Source organism: Nannospalax galili, unplaced genomic scaffold (genome assembly GCF_000622305.1).
Source record: "Nannospalax galili isolate Female #2095 unplaced genomic scaffold, S.galili_v1.0 scaffold346, whole genome shotgun sequence".
NCBI lineage: Eukaryota > Metazoa > Chordata > Mammalia > Rodentia > Spalacidae > Nannospalax > Nannospalax galili.
In genome coordinates, this window is record NW_008357637.1 from 3,055,072 (window position 1) to 3,073,930 (window position 18,859).

Here is an 18,859-nt window from a genome sequence, read left to right on the forward strand (position 1 = left end):
CCAGGGAATCCCAAGATAAGAATTGAATTGCTTTATATAAGACTGTCATGGGATCTTACAGAGGTACCATGCTCGATGAGCCCTGTGGGTTTGACACTTAGGGAAGGGTAGAGGGAAGTTTCCTGCTCAGATTGCGTTGCTGCCACCAAGGCAGACTCTGGAGCGGCACCCAGGGTTCCACTCAGGAACACGGCTTTCTCACAGGCAGATGAGAGCAGGAGTGAGTGCGGCCTTGTCTCTACAGCCCATCTGCTGAAGTCTGAGAGGTGGTTTTGTTTTGCTTTTCAAGTGCATTGAAACCTTGAGCTGTAAAGCACTGCGTGGCTTGACTCCTTCTAAATGTGGTATTGTCAGAAAAAACTTCAAACCGCCTATTAGAGTATGCTTTAGAACCTTGCTTTGGTTTATTGCCATCAGTTTTGCTAAGAAATTATGGGCTGCCTTGCACACATTATTGCTGCCGGGAACACAGTTGTATAATAAATAATAAAACCCTATGAGTGCTCAGTAGGTCATATGCTTGCCTTTTAACTCCAGAAAACTTTGTGTAAAGAAAGTTCTCTGAAGGCTACCAGCTAACAGTGGGCGGCAAGAAGCAGTCGCAGTGAGAGTCCCTCCCTCTTTTACTTCTGAGGCCCAAGTTTTCTTTCTTTTAATACTTTCTTCAATGTCTCCTCTGCCTAGAACTGATGCTTCTAAGGGGAATCAATTTTATACTTGGGTATTTTATAAGTACCTGTTGTCTTTTATCCTCACTTCAGTTTCTAGTTGGCTTTAAACAAAACTGCTGAAAAAAGATAAATCTTTTTAAAAGGAAGTGGAGACTAGGCCTAGGTGGGTGTTTTGTTGGTTGGTTGGTTTAGGTTTTTGGCTTTTGTGGGGTTTTTGTAGGCAGCCTGATCTTAAAATATAAACGGTCTAACATTTATGTAACTGTATAAAAATATTATCAAATTGATTTTACAGATGCTATTTTCTTTCCTAAAAAGAAAACATTAAAGATATTTGGAAAGATGAGTTCTCTATGCACGAATAAGGATAATACTTATGTTTAATTGTTGTAGCTTATAAAAATCTTATGAATAAAATCTTATTTGAGAAATACTTACGGAGCTTGTTAGAGTCTAACACAATGTAAGAAGAGACCTCAGCAGTAATAAAATAAATAAGCAATAAGGAGTTCCCTAGAGTCTTGACCAGTTGGAACATCCGAGAGGCTGAAAAGGGTGACTGCAAGGGAAGGTACTCCCGTTCTGATGTGTCAGTGTTGGGAGTAGCTTTGTTTTCCATACACTTGGGATGCCTGAGCTCTCAACTCCTGAGCTCTTTACCTGATAGAAGGAACTTGTTTTTAAACCAAGCTCCAACATTAATTGAAAAATGAGAAAAGCGTGCTTATTGTACAGGCCTAATGACCTAAATTCAATTTCTGGAACCCACAGTAGAAGGAAAGAACCAACTCCTGGAAATTGTCCTCTGACCTTCCAATACATACCGTGGCATGTATGCATCTCTCTGTGTGTGTGTGTGTGTGTGTGTGTGTGTGTGTGTGTGTGTGAACAAACACACTCAAACACACAAGCACAGTAATAAAATTAAAATTAAGCTGGGCATAGTAGCATATACCTTTAGCCCCAGCACTCAGGAGGCAGAGGCAGGCTGATCTCTGTGAGACTGAGGTTAGCCTGGTCTACATAGTGAGTTCCAGGCCAGCTAGGGCTACAAGGAGACCCTGTCTCAAAAATAAAAAAAAAATTAAAATTAGAAAATTGATACTAAGGGGGCTGGAGACATGACTCAGCAGTTAAGAGCAATGGCTGCTCTTGCAGAGGACCTGGGTTTGGTTCTCAGCACCCACATGACAGCTAACAACCGTCCATAACTCCAGATCAGGGAATCCAGTGCCCTGTTCTGTCCTCCTCAGGCACTGCATGCACATAGTGCAGTTACATACAAGTAGGCATGACATTCATATACATAAAAGGAAAAAAAAGAAAATTGGTACTAAATATTAGGTGCCTTTATATCCAGAAAGCAAAGTTCATCCCAGAGTTGTATTGGTTGTACATTTATCCATATGAAAAGTGCAAGGGTTAATTTGCTTATTTCTCAACATAAGAGGCTATAACATGTTTCCATCTCCTGACAGTTTACCATAAAGTGAGTATGGCCAAACATTATGGAATAATAGGTTGGCTGCTGAAAATAATTACATAAGAGAGGGAGCAAATATTTGTCACTACTGTGAGAAAGAACTCATAGACAAAAGTTCAATTAAAAGCAGGAAAGGTAGATATTGGAAGATACAGAAAAGTTACAAGATATCTGAGTTAACACTAATTAATACTTACCCCAGTTTTCACATGTGCTCACTGTGCATAACTTAAAAGTTAGAGACAGAATCTAGAATTTATTCACAAGTGAGTTATTTAATACTTTGAATAAATGATACAGCATCAGATTTGGCTTTAGTTAGGCATAAATGAAAGCTAATAAATTCTAAGCTTATTTCCATTGTACATTTCATAATACTGATCCAGTGGAGGAGGTAGAACCTTCCAGACTTTTGCAGAACCATCCTGACCACTGGGCTGTTCTTACACTTGCTCCCTCTGAGCTTTTCTTCCTTGGCCCAGGGCTGCTGCTGCTGCTACTGCTTTTTTCTTTTTTTTTTAGCTTGAGAATTAGTCTTTGCTTAATTTATTTTTTTTAAAAATTAACATAATGGTTAATTAAATGTTTCTGTATGGAAGTGAAATTGAGAAAAATTAAGAGAATCCTAAAAACTTTTGTTTTAAGCAAAATAAGAGCTTAAAACTTGTACCTGTCCATTTGAAATCTGGCTTGCGGTGGCACTTTGCAAGGTTTCAGTTATGATCTACTCTGTCATTCATAAATTGTGGCAAATATGCTGGAGCCAAGAATGCCATTAAATGAGTCCTCATATCCCCTGCACTCGGGTATTTCACTAATCGTTTACCTCCTGTGTAGTACCAACTAATTTTGTGGTATCTGTTCTCCTGATTTAAATTGGTCCTAATTTCTCTTTTTACTTCTGTCCTTTCTTCCCCCTTGATAGCTTTTCTTGCCTCTTGCTGCAAGAATGTCTGAGGAGTCTTACTTTGAATCTAAAACAGAGGAGTCAAACAGTGCAGAGATGTCATGTCAGATCACAGCAGCAAGTAACGGGGAGGGCCATGGCATGAACCCAGGTCTGCAGGCCATGATGCTGATGGGCTTTGGGGATATCTTCTCCATGAACAAAGCAGGAGCTGTGCTGCATTCTGGGATGCAGATAAACATGCAAGCCAAGCAGAATTCTTCCAAAACCACATCTAAGAGAAGGGGGAAGAAAGTCAACATGGCCCTGGGGTTCAGTGATTTTGACTTGTCAGAAGGTGATGATGATGATGATGATGATGATGATGACGGTGAGGAGGAAGAGAATGACATGGATAATAATAGTGAATGACAGCAGAATTGAAAATGCTAAAAAAAAAAGGAAGAAGAAGAAACTGTCTCAGTCTGTGCAGAAAGCAGCATAAGGAGGCAGAACACCAAGCACTGTGTTTAGGTCAAGCACATTTATGTGGCAGTTTCCCTCTCTCTCAGTTTTACTTTTGATTTATTTTTGCTTTTAGAAAAGGGAGGCCGGGGAGGGGGTGGATTAAGGCATATTTATGAATCAGCAATTGTGGTGCCTGATTATAGAAATTGTGACTGTATACACAGCATAGTGTGCTTAAACTAAAGACATTCAGGCCTTTTTCTTTTTTTAATGAATGTTTTGTAGTTTGTATTTGACTTTTATTCCCTTTATCCGGTTGGTTGAGAAAACATACATTTTGAACAAGTACTTCACTCCTAATTCTTTGACACTTGATTCTTCTGTAACACACTATGGTTTTTTTTTTCCTTGTGACAATACATTGTAATGGTAGAAATGATTGATAATGACTATAAAATCCAGCCACAAAAAAAACAACCAAGATGAAAGAAGGTTATAACAAAATGCTTTCAGAAATATCTAAACACCAAGAATTTTCAATACCAAATAGCACAGCTCCTCAAACACTATTCTCAGTGTAACATTTGAAGGAAGAATACTCTGATTTGAAACAAGCAGCAGATGTTGCATCCTCTGGAAGCATCTAACAAGAGCATGCTGTCACCCAAGGTTCAGTTTGTCCTGTACACAGAGGAAGATATGGTCTAAGAGATGATTCCAGATGATTCTAGGCGTGCACTCAGTCTGTTCCTTACATCCAGGAAAAGATTTCTATTTATTTATTTTCCAGAGGTGCATAATAATCCTAGAATCTGATCTATGTATAGAAAAAAATGAATATTCTATAAGGAGTAGCAAAGATAAATTATCCCACTTAGGCACAAGTACATTCTGAAGGGGCCTTTCTATGTTAAATCTAGCTATATAGTTGCCTTTTAAAAAAAACTATGCCCTGTAATGCTGGTATTTCAAGGAAATATGTATAGATGTTACAGCAGTGAAGACCTGGCTACCCAGAGGTCCTCTCAGAAGACCAGCACAGTTGTCAAAACTTGCTTAAACTCTGAAGTTCTACAAAAATTATAATTATATAAATGCAAAATAACCCAAAGACTTTTTTGAAGTCTAAATCAGAAGAGTATCATTCTACTGTAAAACTGAAATACTTTTGATGGAATTTTTTATATATGAAAGTTTTAAGAAAGAATAACATTTGGTGTGGTGGCTCACTTGGAAGCTGAGGCAGGATGGTTGTGAGTTTAATACCAGCCGGCCTGGGCCACTGAGCAAGACCCTGTCTCAAGAAAGCATTAGAGGTCATATATTATTATTTCTAAGTTTGTTTGATCATAAAGTCTTTTGGAATTTGAGTTAGGATATGCTTCTAAACCTCACTGTAAACTGAAAAGTCATACCTGAAATGATCAGCACATTCTACAGCCTGATTGGGGCAGAAATAACTACAAGAATGTTCTAGGTGTCTGCTTGCTATACAATCTTAGGCAAATTATTTAATCTCTGTGAGCCTGTTTATTCTTTCTTAGCATGACAAGAATGCTAACCTTCTTCAAAGGGAATGTTGAAGGGATCAGAAGAAAGTGTGTAAAACATGCAGTATTGAGCAGGACCATGGCAGGTGCCTCTCAACAGCAGCTACTATTAATTGCCAGGTAAAAGGCACTGAAAAATAAGTGGGTTCAGTAGCCTTCGGGAACACTAAGCTATTGATTTCAAGTGATACTTGTTCAGAAGCATGAAATTAAGTTTAAAATGGATAGCTTTCAAGAAAAATAAAGAGAACATTCTTAGAATATAAGCTGTTCAAACAGGTTTAATTCAGTTGCCCTTGGAACCTATGTGCCAGGGCCAGGTACACCTGTCTTTAGGTGTTTGCAGGCTGGGTCCCCACGCACAGACTGAGTAAACACAGCAAAAAGGTGAACTCTGTCTAAGATGGGTCCCCCTCATGCCCATTCTGCTGTAATTCTCTCTGCATGCATATACATACTCCAGATGTACAGCCAGACCACTTGGATAGAAAACCTTGGAGTGGAGCAAAAGGGATGCCTTGCAGCTCCTAATTTCCCAGCATGCCATGGGGACCTGAAGGAGAAAGTGGAAGATACAGTGTCTTAAAGCCTCTTGCACACCTGCCCAGGCAGAAATAGTCTTTCATTTAATAGATTTTCACTGGGACCCTGTTGTACGCTGAGTTCTAGGGAACAGCCAGGTGATAGTCTTTACACTCACAGATCGTGCATGCTAGTGAGCAGGAATCAACCATCAATAGAACATGCATCATATACTATGCTAATATGTGCTAAGTGTATACTGGAAGATGAAGCAAGGAAGGAGGAGGAGGCTGGTGGGAGAAGAGGTTTTCAAAGTAGTATGGTCAGGAAAGGCCCCTCTAAGAGGTAACATTTGAGCAAAGCTGAGGAAAGTGAAGGGATCTCTGTGAGTAGCAGGAGCTGTGCCCTGTGTAGAAGATTGTAAACCTTGCCCCCCACTAATTGGAGCATGCTTAGAACATATAACTGGGCTGAAACTAATATTTTTTCTTAATTTATACATAAATTCATATGACTCTCTAAATTTTTAGTGCATTAGAAACAATCAAATTGTAGGGGAAAGTTACTGGGTGGGCTCTGTACCCAGAGTTGGCTTACCATTAATATTTCCCCCATCTCTCAACTGCTGCCATTTTCCCCCACCAACGTTCCAGACATGCTCCTAGCTATATACTCTGTCAAGAAACCACGGGATTTAGGAACCGCTGGACCAGCCTTGGTGAGAAGCATGCAATTGCTCTCCTTCTGGAACCAGACAGTTTGGCACTGGCTGTTTTTTTACTGTTCCAAATTCGTGTCCTTCTAGTACGAAAATGTTCAAACCTGAAGTCTCATATGAACCAGATTCTATAATGTTCCCACACGGTCTGTAAAAATTACCAGAGGACCTTGCATTCAATTAATTTGATAAAGAATATCTGTTAGCCACATGCAGAATTTCTAATGATATTAACTGGCAATACCTAATTCACTTCTCAGATCAGTTTTTGAAATGGCAAATTATCAGTGTTAGATTTAGTCCCAATTACTTGACTTACAAAGGTATACACTTCAAAAATGAAGAGTTAAATCCTGAGAAATGTAAAGGTTCAGAATGAGAGTTGGAATTCTAAATTATGGTAAGAATTGTCAGTCATACAATTGAAAATATCACCTTTTACCTTTTGTTCTTTACTCGTAAAGTTGAGTGTGTAGGATTTGAGGGCACCTGTAGTGGTTCTCAGCTGAGAAGTACTGTCATCTAATGGGGTACATTTTCAGTTGTCACAGTGACTGGGCCAGCATTTACTGCCAAGACCTAGTGGTGTCTTGCTTACTAGGGACAGTCCCATCCTGGAAAGACTTCCATCTAAAATACCAACAGCATAGTCCCCTTCCCGCCATGAAGCTTGTTAAACTTAGTGGTTGTAGAATTCCATCTTGTATTATTTTTTTCTCCAAACAAAGTTACACCTGTAAATAAAATACCTTTTCAGAATGGTAAGTACACCTGAATTTTGTTAAGTTCGTGGTTTTATCTCAAATCACCTTGTGGAAATGATTTCTTCCCCTTAAGCTTACTGGTGGGAACTTTATGAAATAACTGAATTCACCTGGAGGGAGGGGTACACAATAGTAGAATTTATTGAGGTGGCTATAGTTCTGCAAAGTGGCCAAGTTAGTTTACAAGCCCCCTTTCCTAATCCTTTTTTTTTTTTTGCAGGAGGGAGTCTTTTTGAGACAGGGTCTCCCTGTAGCCCCAGCTGTCCTGGAACTCACTATGTAGACCAGGCTGGCCTTGAACTCACAGAGATCCGCCTGCCTCTGCCTCCCAAGTGCTGGGATTAAAGGCATGTGCCACCACGCCCGGCCTCCTAATCCTTTTTTAAAGCAAAATCACATTTTAATATTTAACCCAAATAAGCAATGGGATAAGGTTAAAGGCATATGGTGCACTGCTTTTGAAGCTCTGGAAATATTGAGAGCTGGATTTTAACTAGTGACTTTTTTTCATGTGCAGTGAATTTGTCACATTTTAAACACCAGCTGAGGTATTCAAACTCAATCCCCATTAAAAATCAAAGGGACTGGGGGGAAAGAGGGTGTTTAGGAGAGACCCAGACTGCTTTCCCTTAGTGTTGCTATATATACAACTTTGGTTTTCATTAAAATGGTAAGAGTTTACTTTTTAAAAAAATGGTTTTAAAACTTAGTCTGAGTTAAATTTTTTTGTTATTGTTGTTACACTAGACTTGGGCAGCCTTGTAAAACTAGCAGACTCTCACATACCACACGGCCAGAGTAAAGCTTAATCCTTTCTATAATCAGGCACCTTCTGCTGCTTTTGAGGAAGACTTTTCCTGTGTAGATGTTAAGCGATGTCGAAAAGGTTCCATTCTTCCGGTTGTAGCATGACCTGACAGCTCTAGGCATAGCATTTCTGTCAGGAAAAATGAATGTCTATCAGGAAATCAGGGGCTGGCCATGTTTTCTCAGACCCCAGCTTTGTGTGCACTCCATTGCCTGTGAGGAACTTTCTGGCATGTGATTATTTCAAAACTAGAGTTTCAGGCACCTACATTAACTGTTTTGTATCGTGTGCAGAATAGTATATCTTTTGACTCAGATGTGATACACTGCACATACTGCTTTTCACTCTTTAAAAAACTGTACTGTTAGAAAATATTTATATTCTTTGAGTGTGAGCTTTTAATAGATGGCATTATCACTTTGTTTTTAACAAAATTTCTCTCTCAGTTATTCTATTGCAATGTTATTATGAGCAAGTCTTATGCCAAATACCGTGTATAATGTTTGTATGGAAGATTAAATTTTGCTCTTGTGTGGTAAGACTATTCAGTCACTGACTTCGTGGTTGGAATTTGATATTCTGGCACAAAGTCCACAATGTATTCAGAAACCTAAGTTGGTGTCATACATTTCATTTTGATGTGAACTTTTCTTCGCTTTCCTTTGTTCTAAGACTCCATTTTGCAATAAACGTTTTGACAGTAAATCCCTTTGTTATGTGTCACTATGTACATAAGATCTTTGTTAGACTGGATTCCCAACATCCTTTGAAGAAATCGGTGTCACACACGTGCACATGAGTGCTAGCTTTGCTCTACTAAAGTCAGTTGGAGTGTAAATAATGAATTTGTAAAGTGATAGGGCAGTCATGAGGGATTTTTTTATTTTATTCCCAAAGAAAACAGAAAGACTTAGAAGTCAACTACAGTCGATAACACCGATATGTTAACAAGGTACAGAAAACATAAAGGAGATGATGAGCCACAGTGTGGCTGGAGATCATTAACTCTTATCCCATCTACCAAATTCAAACCATCTTGCAGCAGTGCCTGGCTCTGTCCCTCCTGTCACTGATCTTTGCAAGCATCCTGCAGACTCCTGCTGGAGGGAGCTGCAGGGTCCAGGGTTTTTCCGTGCATCATGATGATGAACCAGCCACAGCATGACAAGAACTCTACTCTCCTTTGCACATTAAAACCAAAGATGCTGGTTGTTTCATTTGCAATCTTCATTCAAGAAATACTTATTTCTCAATTTTGTTTAGCACAATGTTTGAAAATTATATAAAAGTCAAAACAGCATACATACATAGACACACACAAACACACACGCATGCACGCACACGCACACTTCCTGTAAAGGCCAGTCTTAATACAAGGAATTATTTCTATAACACATCTTGCTGTTTCTTGAACTAATCAGAAAGTTCCTTATTTCACATTTGTGTCCATGACGGGAGAAGGGAATGGCAATGTTTCTGCAGCTGTATCCAGCTGCTCTGTGAAGAAATCAAACTTGACATGTATTTTCTTTGATCAAGTTCAGCTTCAGATTTGCTTCTCTCTCATCCGCATTATTAAAGCAGGTGAGTGTGCTTGGTGACTCCCACATAGCTTCTGTGTTTCAGAGGAGGAAGGGGGCATCCATGGGGGATTTGAAGTGCACGGGGGAACAGAATGTATGGAGAACAGTACTGATTTAAGCATATGCTTTATGTCCTTGCAACTTGCATATAGTACCCCAAGTCTGCACAGTCATGCTTATTTTAACAGCTGGTTTTTTTAAATCCCACTCTGCCACATCCAATATCTGCCTCTTTTTTTCTTCCAACTCAAGCCCACTTCATCCTGTGCTCCAATGAAGTGAACGTGACCTACTCACTCCCCATGGCCAGTGTCTTGCCTAGTTGCTTCTTCTAGAATCATCTCTCTTTTTCTGGGCCTATACAGCTTAAGATGCTTGCCTTCCATTCCCCTGTAATATGCTACAGTACCCTTGTGAATATATCAATCTTTGTATGCCTATCAGCACTGAGCTCTATACCAAAGAATTTGGCAACTGAGTACATACATCCTTCAATTTTATTCATTCTACAAGATAGCTCAATTAAAAAAAATAACCAGGTAGGGATAGGGAGATAGTTCAGTTGGTAAAGTGCTTACCTTGCAAATATGAGGCCCTGAGTTTGATGTCCAGAATCTATGTAAAAAGCCAGGTGTGGTGGTCTGCACATAGAATCCCAGTGCTGCAGGGGCAGAGACAGGCAGATCCCTGGGGTTCACTAGCTAGCCAGCCTAGCCTACTTGGCATGTTCCAGGCCAGTGAGAGACTTAGTCTCAGGAAAGAAAAAAAAAGTGAATGATGCCTGAGGAACGATGCCCAAGGTTGGCCTTTGGCCTCCACATGCATGAACACTTGCAGGTATACCCCCACATGAACATGCATTCATGCACACATACAAATGAACCAAGTATTGTATGCTAGACACTAAATAAACTATGACAGTGACTTCCTCATGTATAATCCATACCTGTTTTACTCTTAGCTCTAGTAAAATTCCTTATAGGGTCTATATCTTTCCTAACAGTTTTGAGACTTTGAACATGATCAATACTTCTAAGTGAGAAAGATTAGCTCGCCTACTGTGGTCACACTAATAATAAAAGCAACCAAATTCAACTTCTTTTTCTTTTTTTAATTCTTCATGATTTTCATACAATGTGTCTTGATCACATCCACCCCCATCAACTTCTCTTTTCCAATTCACTCACAAAAAGTACTGTTTGTAACAGATGTTAGGTGACACTTTGGCATGTTTTCCCATAAGTGATCTAAGTATTTAGACAATTCAAGCTAGTTAGAGCTAATGGCTATGCCACACTCTAGCCCGCAGGGCATAGACTTTGTCAAGTTACATATTTGTTAAGTAGACTATGACCATGGGGTCCCATGGAGTGAGAGCTCTTTAGCTGTGGAAACAGCACAGGCTGACACACTCAGCACATCTTCACTCCTGCTCACGTCATGGGCAAGGGTCTTTTAGTCTGTGTTAGAGCAACTTGCACCCAGATTTCAAAGACCGTTCCAGTTTCACATGTACTGCTTCCTCCATGCAAGTGAGGTATTTAGATACTGAGGAATCCCCTTTGCAGAATAGGCTAAAATAGGCCATTTGATTACCGAGTGGTCACTTGGAAATCCCAGTGGTAAATGATCCTCCGATTGGCCAAGAATTCTAAAGCAGGCTCTGGTATCTGGTAAATGTCAGAAATTCCTTGATTCCAAGGCCCTGCTATAAGATATAAAAACCAATCCTGCTGAGCTACATACAGGAGAAGATTATACTAAGTTGTACACAGTGCCCCTGAAATAGCTCACAAAGTAGAATGGATTGCTGCCAAGAATTATGTATAAATCAGCTTCCAAGGTCAGAATCCTTGGGGCACTGAGAATAGCCTCTGGAGGTTGAGGAAACTGTTTTCTACTCAGCCTAGCCTACCAGGGGATGCAAGTCAGAGCAGCAACTGAGAGCTGGGATGAGAGGGTAAACCAAAAACACAGTGTTACCTCCTTTTGTTCATTCCGTTCATATCTCCCATGCAGCTGCTGCCTTCCTTTGAGATTGGCTCATGGACTGAAGACGACGTGGTAAGCTGCTTCTGTTAATGCCTCGTGGGATCTGAGCAGGAAGCACACAAATTTGTCCACAAATTTAGAAATGCAGTTAAGAGAGATTTGGGTCTAACTGGCAAGTAGATACCAAACTCCTCTTTGGGCAAATTGCCAGGCATGGTGGTTGCACGCCTTTAATCCCAGCACTTGGGGTGCAGAGGCAGGAGGATCTCTCTGAGATCGAGGCTAGCCAGACCAGTGTACAATGGTCTGCACTGTAAGTTCCAGGTCAGCTGAGGCCACAGGGAGACCCTGTCTCAAAAATTAAATAAATAAATAAATAAATACAATAATGATGGAAAATAAGGATGCAATAGCAAAGCAAGTATCTCCTCAATCTTACAAGGGTCCCATCTTCCTAACTATGAAGAATGCTCCAGTATAGTATTACAAATAACAAAATTAAAGCTATGACCCAGGAAATCAAACACACCTAAAATGCCAGGTGTAGACTTGAGCACAGAGGCGAGGGATGTGACGTGGGCAATGACAGGCTAGAGTTCCCTGCTAGAGTTCCCTTCCTACCTCAAGCCTGCTCACTAAAAGCCAGACTCCAAGCTGCCATCCCTGCTCTGGCCCTCCCCAGGAAGAATGGGCACAGTCCTACCTACAGTTCCCACATCACAGAGAGGATGCAGGCAGAATATTTAATTCCAGAGTACATCTGAACTCTGGGTAGAATCAAGGAATAATCCCATGTAGCCTGTTCTGTCTCCATTTGTGTCCTTAATGGCAAAGCAGGTGTGAGAACTGCTGAGAGACCTCAGAGATTCACGTTTCTCTAGGTCCATTTTCCAAGCCCAAGGACATCATTAAATGAAGAAAAAATAAAGATGGAATGCTAGCTAGCCCCAGCAAGGATGAGCCCCACCTCAGGGAACAGGCTAGACATCCTACAGTGCCCTCAAGGAACAGACTCATGACTAGAAACTTAAGGAGATCCGTTCTGCAGCTCAGCCCTGTGGAGGCCAGGGCATGCTGCCTCTGCTCTTTGTATTCTTGTGAAGTCAAATTTCCTTCAGCATGAGGCAGCCCCAGTGGCTCTGCAGTGTGTCAAAGCAGGGTGCCAGCTCCCTCCATTTCTCCCCGTTCCTGGAGCCCCAGGAAGCTACGTCTCCTGCCAGCCCTGTCTCTGTATGTAATTGCGTCTTTCTTAGCTACAAAGTTGGTCCATATCCTTCAACGATTTGAAAGAACTGAGCTCTAGTAACTATTTTTAGTCTTTGTTCTGAGGTTGAGTGGCTCCCAAGCCATTTAAATAAAAGTCTAGTGTCAAGGGATTCAGGAAGTCAGAGTAACTAAGTCTACCTCCTGTCCATGTGTCTTCACCAGTTAATGTTAGGCCAAGCAAGACACCAGAACAGGGGATCCCCTGGTCTAATGACCTCACTAGACACAGGAAGCTCCATGTTTTGCCTTGTCCCTAGCCATGTGGCTGTTGACAGGCCTAGCACAGAATCCTCATTCTTGTCAATCCCTCTGTCCACTGCAGTGTGGTCCCTGTTACAGTTTCTGAAATTGGTACCCTTGGCAACCCACCACCTGCATATAAGTGGAAAAGTCACTGTAAGAACCCTCTAGAAGGCCAGGCATGGTAGTGCACACCTTTAATCTCAGCATTCAGGAGGCAGAGACAGGTGGATCTCTGTGAGACTGAGGCCACCCTGGTCTCCATAGCCAGTCCCAGGCCAGCTGGGACTACAGGGAGACCCTGTCTCAAATATAAAACAAAACAAAAATAAAAACCCTCTAGGAAAGTTTTGAAATATCTCCCAAAGAAGCCCGTCAACTGTTGGAGACCCTCTTTGGGAGAACTATCTTCAGTTTGAAAGGTTGAGATTTTAAGGCTTCAGAGACGAACTTTCCCAGCTTACCTTCGTGGCTAAGTTCAAGACATTCAAATCATTGAAAACTGTGCTTTACTGTTGAGAACAGGTACTGCCTATATGTGAACCTCCCAAACCATGTATGTCCTCTCTTCACAGTATTTTTGGGTTCAGCAGCTCGTCAGAAAAGGCAAGTAGAATAAATTACCTTCTTATTCATGGAGTTAACTTTGTTTTGCCATGATTTGGTCTTATTTCCTTCTTTCCACTATCCTCCCCCAGGTGACTCTTCAGTAGAGATGAGTGGGTATGCAAGCTTGTTTAAGGAAAACAACATCACAGGCAAGCGGCTGCTGCTTCTGGAGGAAGAAGACTTGAAAGACATGGGCATTGTCTCCAAGGGACACATCATTCATTTTAAGGTACCTGGCGGGAGAGCATCCCATCGATAAACATTTACTGAGCATGTGCTATGTAGGGGGCTACATATTGAGAGGGATGGAAGCAGCACAGTGCTGGTCCTCAGGTGCTGGAATGCTTCCAGGTATATCCCTAACCAGCAGCCCCCTTGCTGCCCCTACTCCAGCCTCATAATCCCACAGCAGACAGGTTAGCCTGGCACAGCAAGAGAGACCTGGGTACACTGGCATATCACCCCTGTGCCATCAGGAAGCCTCTAGTGGTGGGAGGAGCACCATGGATGAAGTACTGGACAGTGACAACTCTAAGAAATGCCACAAAGAACAGGTGGGTTGGGGTGAGGGCAGGCTTCTGGAAGGATGTGATGAAGGAGCTAAGTGCTCAGGACAGTAACATTAATGAGGCAAAGGGTTAGCACAGGAGGTGCTCCAGCAGGAAGAACTGCCAGAGGAAAGGTCTGGGTGTAGGACAAAGCTTAGTGGGAGAGAGAACTCAAGACTAAGACAGAGTGACACCTACAGAGCAGCCACCATACCCAAGACTAGCAGGAGGCAACTCACTTAATATTGGAGAGGCCAGACATCCATGAGGAATTCTTAAGTGCCTGGAACCTGGGCATGGCTCAAGGAAATAATAAGCCAACACCATCATGTAAAGTCACAGGAATAAGCAGGCACCACATGCATATTCTGAAGCCCCAATTAAGTCCAGAAATCCTAACATTCTGCCCCCGAACTTTCGCATTGAAAGTTTCAAACTAAACCTGTTTTCATTGCTATTGCTGTTGTTCTTTCTGCAATTTAGCCCAGTTCAGGGCTGGGGCTGGAGCTCAGAGGTAGAAAATTGATGGATGTAGCATGCCCAAGTCCCTGGATCCCACATCCAGCACTAAATAAATAAATAATAGTTACCCAGGAACTACATCTGTTTGTTTGGCTTTTCAGTTAACAGCTCAAACCTAGTAACAATTGCAGATTATCTGTGGAGACAATGTTATTAACTAGAGATCTGTTTCAAGAGAGATCTTACAGACTATTAAATCACAGACTATTAAATCTTACAGACTATTTATCCCTGTAATTCCAGCAGAAGAATCACAAGTTATGACCAGACTAGGTTACACAGAAAGTTTGTCCCATGCCAAATATAAAAATCAAATTTGGAACTGGAGAAATGGCTCAGCGGTTAAGTCATTGGCTGCTCTTCCAGAGGACCTGGGTTGGGCTCCTAGAACCCACATGGTAGCTTTGGTTCCAGTTCCAGGGGATCCATTGGCCTCTTCTGGTATTGTGGGCATTGCACACACGGGTACACTTACATGCATGCAGGCAATACACTTATACACATAAAATAAAAATAAATCCCAAAGAAATGTTTTTAAAATCAAATTGCTCCCCAAATCCCACTTCCAGTGTGGGTGGACAGAGGAATATATGCAGGTTAGAAAGAGGCAATAGAATAAAGGTGGAAAGAAAACAGTTCTTACCCAAATGCACACCTCCACAAAGGCTCTGCCTACACGCCAATGAGTTGCCCTTTACTCAGTGCTCCTCACCCTGGTTTTTCTACGTATGTCCCATAAAGCCCAGGGAGAACTAGTCCCTTCACTCCACAGAGCCCAGATCCATGCAAGACCATGTTTTGCAGTCTCTCATACCCTTGGGATAATAGCCAGGCACTAACCACAAGAAACCATCTGCAAGAAAAAGCAAATGCTGGCTTCCTTCCTGCAAGGTGGACAAGAAAGTACATGAGTGAACACTGATTTCAAAAGCAAGGAATGAAATCTATCCTGGCTTAGGTTGCCACAGAAGGAAAATGATTTACTTCACTACAGATGTTTTTGAGCTCCAAAAGAGAAGTTTTATAAATTTTATCTTATTCAGTAGATGCCAAGTAAGATGCCCCACCTGTCCTTAGCCTCTGCTGTCTTTACCAAGTTTCCTTAAGGATCAGCCAGAGGGAAAGGGAGTGGCAAGGTATGACCAAAGTGATTTAAATACTCCCAAACAGGGCTAGGGACAACCAAAGTGTCCAGTCTGTGCTGGTTAGTATCATTAGACACGTAATATCTCAGCATAGTCTTCATGGCCCATCAAATTCAATGAAAGTCTACTTGCAAGATTGAGCCTGTGAAAATTCACCTGCCCTTAAGGAATTTATATCCCAGAGAAGAGATAAACATGTGCATTCAACTTCTTAGAAACAGTTGGAAGAAAAGGGGCTGTCCACCTTGACCTGGGAGGAGCAGTGGGTGGAGATGGAGAGGGAAACTCTGTAGGGTGTGTGTGTATGGGGGGTGGTAAGGGGGACTTTGAGCTGGATCTTAGAAGAAGGACAGAACAGGGATGTCCACAGAAGTTGGGAAAGATGGAATGGAAGGGAAGGAGAGGAGCAGAAGGTGACTTACTGTGTCTGGTGGAAGCCAGGCCTGGAGAGGATCTGCAGGCAGCTGGAATGTACTGAGGGTAGGCCAGCTCCTGGACTGCTTTCACCTTTAGGCTGGAGGTCTGGAATGTGATCACAGCTGGAGAGCATTGAGAATTGACATGTTTAAACTTTGCTTCTGGAAGTTTTACAGTGGATTAGGAAGGAGAGGCTTGGTTTTGAAATTCCAGTTAGGATAGTAAAACAGAAAGTAATAAAGCCCAGCTCCTTAGCAGAAGTGGGAATGGAGGACAGGGGACACACCGGAACAAGAGAGCTGTTGGTGGTTCATGAAGGAGAACGCAGTGAGATGCAGACATGCACTGCAGCATGGATGAGCCTGGAAATGATGCTCATGGAAAAAGCCAGGCACAAAGGGCTATGTTTGTATTCTGTGTATAAGAAATATCCACCATGAATAAACCATACAAATGGAGCACAGGTTGGTGGTTCCCAGCAGGCACAGAGAAGGAGCAGTGATTGTTTAATGACTGTCAGAGTCTCTCAGGGTGATGGAAAGTTTTGGAGCACATTGGAGGGGAATGGGCTGCCTAGTCCTGTGAAGGTAGTAGATATTGATGAGGGGAACACTTGAAAATGACTAACTGTGGTATGTAAATTTTACCCCATTAAAAAATATAGGACTGGGGAGATAGCTCAGTCAGTAAAGCGTTTGCCACATGAAGACCTGGGTTTGATTCCCAGAACCCAAGCAAAAAGTCACAAAAAGTCAGGCATGGTATCATACACTTATAATTCTAATGCTGTGGAGACAGAGACAGGTGTATCCCATGGCCCACTAGCCAGCCAGCCCAGTCACAAAAAGTCAGGCATGGTACCATACACTTATAATCCCAATGCTGTGGAAACAGAGACAGGCATATCCCATGGCCCGCTAGCCAGCCGGCCCAGCCTACCCCTGGCTGGGGTAGACCCTGTCTCAAGAAAACACATTTCTCTGAGAAGGAGAAATGAAGGGAAAGATGGTAGAAACCCAATCTAACAGGTCTTGTGTGTACTCATGGGGTAATTCTTATGAATGAGCTTCAATGAGCCTTTGGGATTAGGGTCCCATGAACATTCCAGACTAGAGGAGCCCTCCTGGTACTTACCAGGAATGTCTGCTTCTTACATGCATGCTGACAGTAGGAAGCTATCCTCATTCCCTGCCCTGTCACCAAGAAAGACAGTCATCGTCATCATGTAATCTTTCTCAAAGAGTCTCTCAACCTAAGAGGAGGTGATGAAACTGCAGCCTGGAGCAGGCAATCCACCATCCTTTTACTACTGGGTGTCTGTGGCTCCCTTTTCCCCTGGGCCACAGGAGCCTAATGTACCCAAGAGCACTGAACATTGTTGGGAGTTTCATTTATTTTAGGGAAAAAACAAATCTAGTTTTCTTAGGTTGGCACACTTGTTCTTTATAAGCTCAGTTCCCAGAAAATCTTAACAGTTCCTGATGACTACTGCAAGACTCATTGTTTAAACTGCCATCCTCACTACAAGTCTTTGTGCTCCCTTGCAATGCACTGGCACTTGTGGAGACCTCAGCCTTCCTGATGACCTTGGTGCCCCACTCCTATGCCACATTGTTTCCCCAGTTCCGTCCAGAACAACCATGTTCTATACACTGGAACATTAACTTACCCCTACTCATGTTTGAAGAATGGCTTATTTGTTGCTTCCTCTGCGGTTTAAATCTCTAAAATATCTTCCCGTTCTTTCAATTAAAAACCACCAGCACTACTTTGGACAATCAAACACATGTTCAACAGATGATAAACATTTCCAAGATATTAAGGAATGCTTTTCTATGTGCCCAGTAATTTTAACCCTCTCCTGTTGTTATCAAATCATTAATAAAGTCATTTGGTTTTCCTTTTACAGTCAGCCATTGAGAAGCTAACCCATGATTACCTAAACCTGTTCCACTTCCCACCCCTAATGAAGGTAAGGTTCCCTTCTCACTGCTAGCTTGCTACTTTTATTGGCACAGGCACCTGCCACATCCACACCTAAATTTGCTAACGTCGGAAACTGTTGTTTGAAGTGAAATTTAATTACATCTGTTCAACAAAAGACCCTTTGAAGATTAGGATGTGTATAAATTACCCACACGTGTTCCCCCCACTTTGAAATATTAACAATACACGATAAGCCCAGCACACCTCACCAGTTCTGTAAGGTGAAGGCCCCTGGCCTCCCACCTGGTTGCTGAGGCTTCCTCTGCCATCTAAGTCACTGAAGGAAGTCACAGTCCAGAGCTGTGGGTTACCACTTACACCTGGTATAGTAAACAGCACCCTCTTATCCATGGGAATACTTCCCAGCACCTCCTGTGGATGCCTGAAACTGAGATTAGCACCAAACCCTATATATGTATACACTGTTTTTTCCTATGCAAACATACCTGTGATAGAGTTTAATATATAAACTAGGCACAAATAAGAGATTAACAATAACCAATAATAAATCAGAATGGTCATAAGTTTACTTATAATAAAAGTTATTTAAAGCTTGTGAATTGTTTTATTTCAAGAATTTTCCATATAACTTTTTTTGGAACCACAGTTGACTACAGGTACCTGAAACCATGAGAAACAAAGTCACGAATAAAGAGGAACTACTGTGTTTAACATGTTCTT

The 18,859-nt window shown here is 41.8% G+C and overlaps 1 protein-coding gene across 3 annotated transcripts in view; it reads left to right on the top strand.

Annotated features, from left to right (window-relative positions):
* Map3k20 (mitogen-activated protein kinase kinase kinase 20) overlaps positions 1-18,859 on the top strand; it is a 172,132-nt gene that overhangs the window by 126,620 nt on the left and 26,653 nt on the right. For 2 of the 3 annotated variants that reach the window (XM_008855275.2, XM_017794913.2), the window contains exons 12-15: positions 11,473-11,517; positions 13,527-13,557; positions 13,650-13,789; positions 18,102-18,164. In XM_008855275.2, the coding sequence (XP_008853497.1) occupies positions 11,473-11,517; positions 13,527-13,557; positions 13,650-13,789; positions 18,102-18,164 (279 nt within the window). Of the gene's footprint in view, positions 1-3,079; positions 8,576-11,472; positions 11,518-13,526; positions 13,558-13,649; positions 13,790-18,101; positions 18,165-18,859 lie in introns of those variants that run through there. The other variant, XM_008855276.3, reaches the window with a different exon arrangement.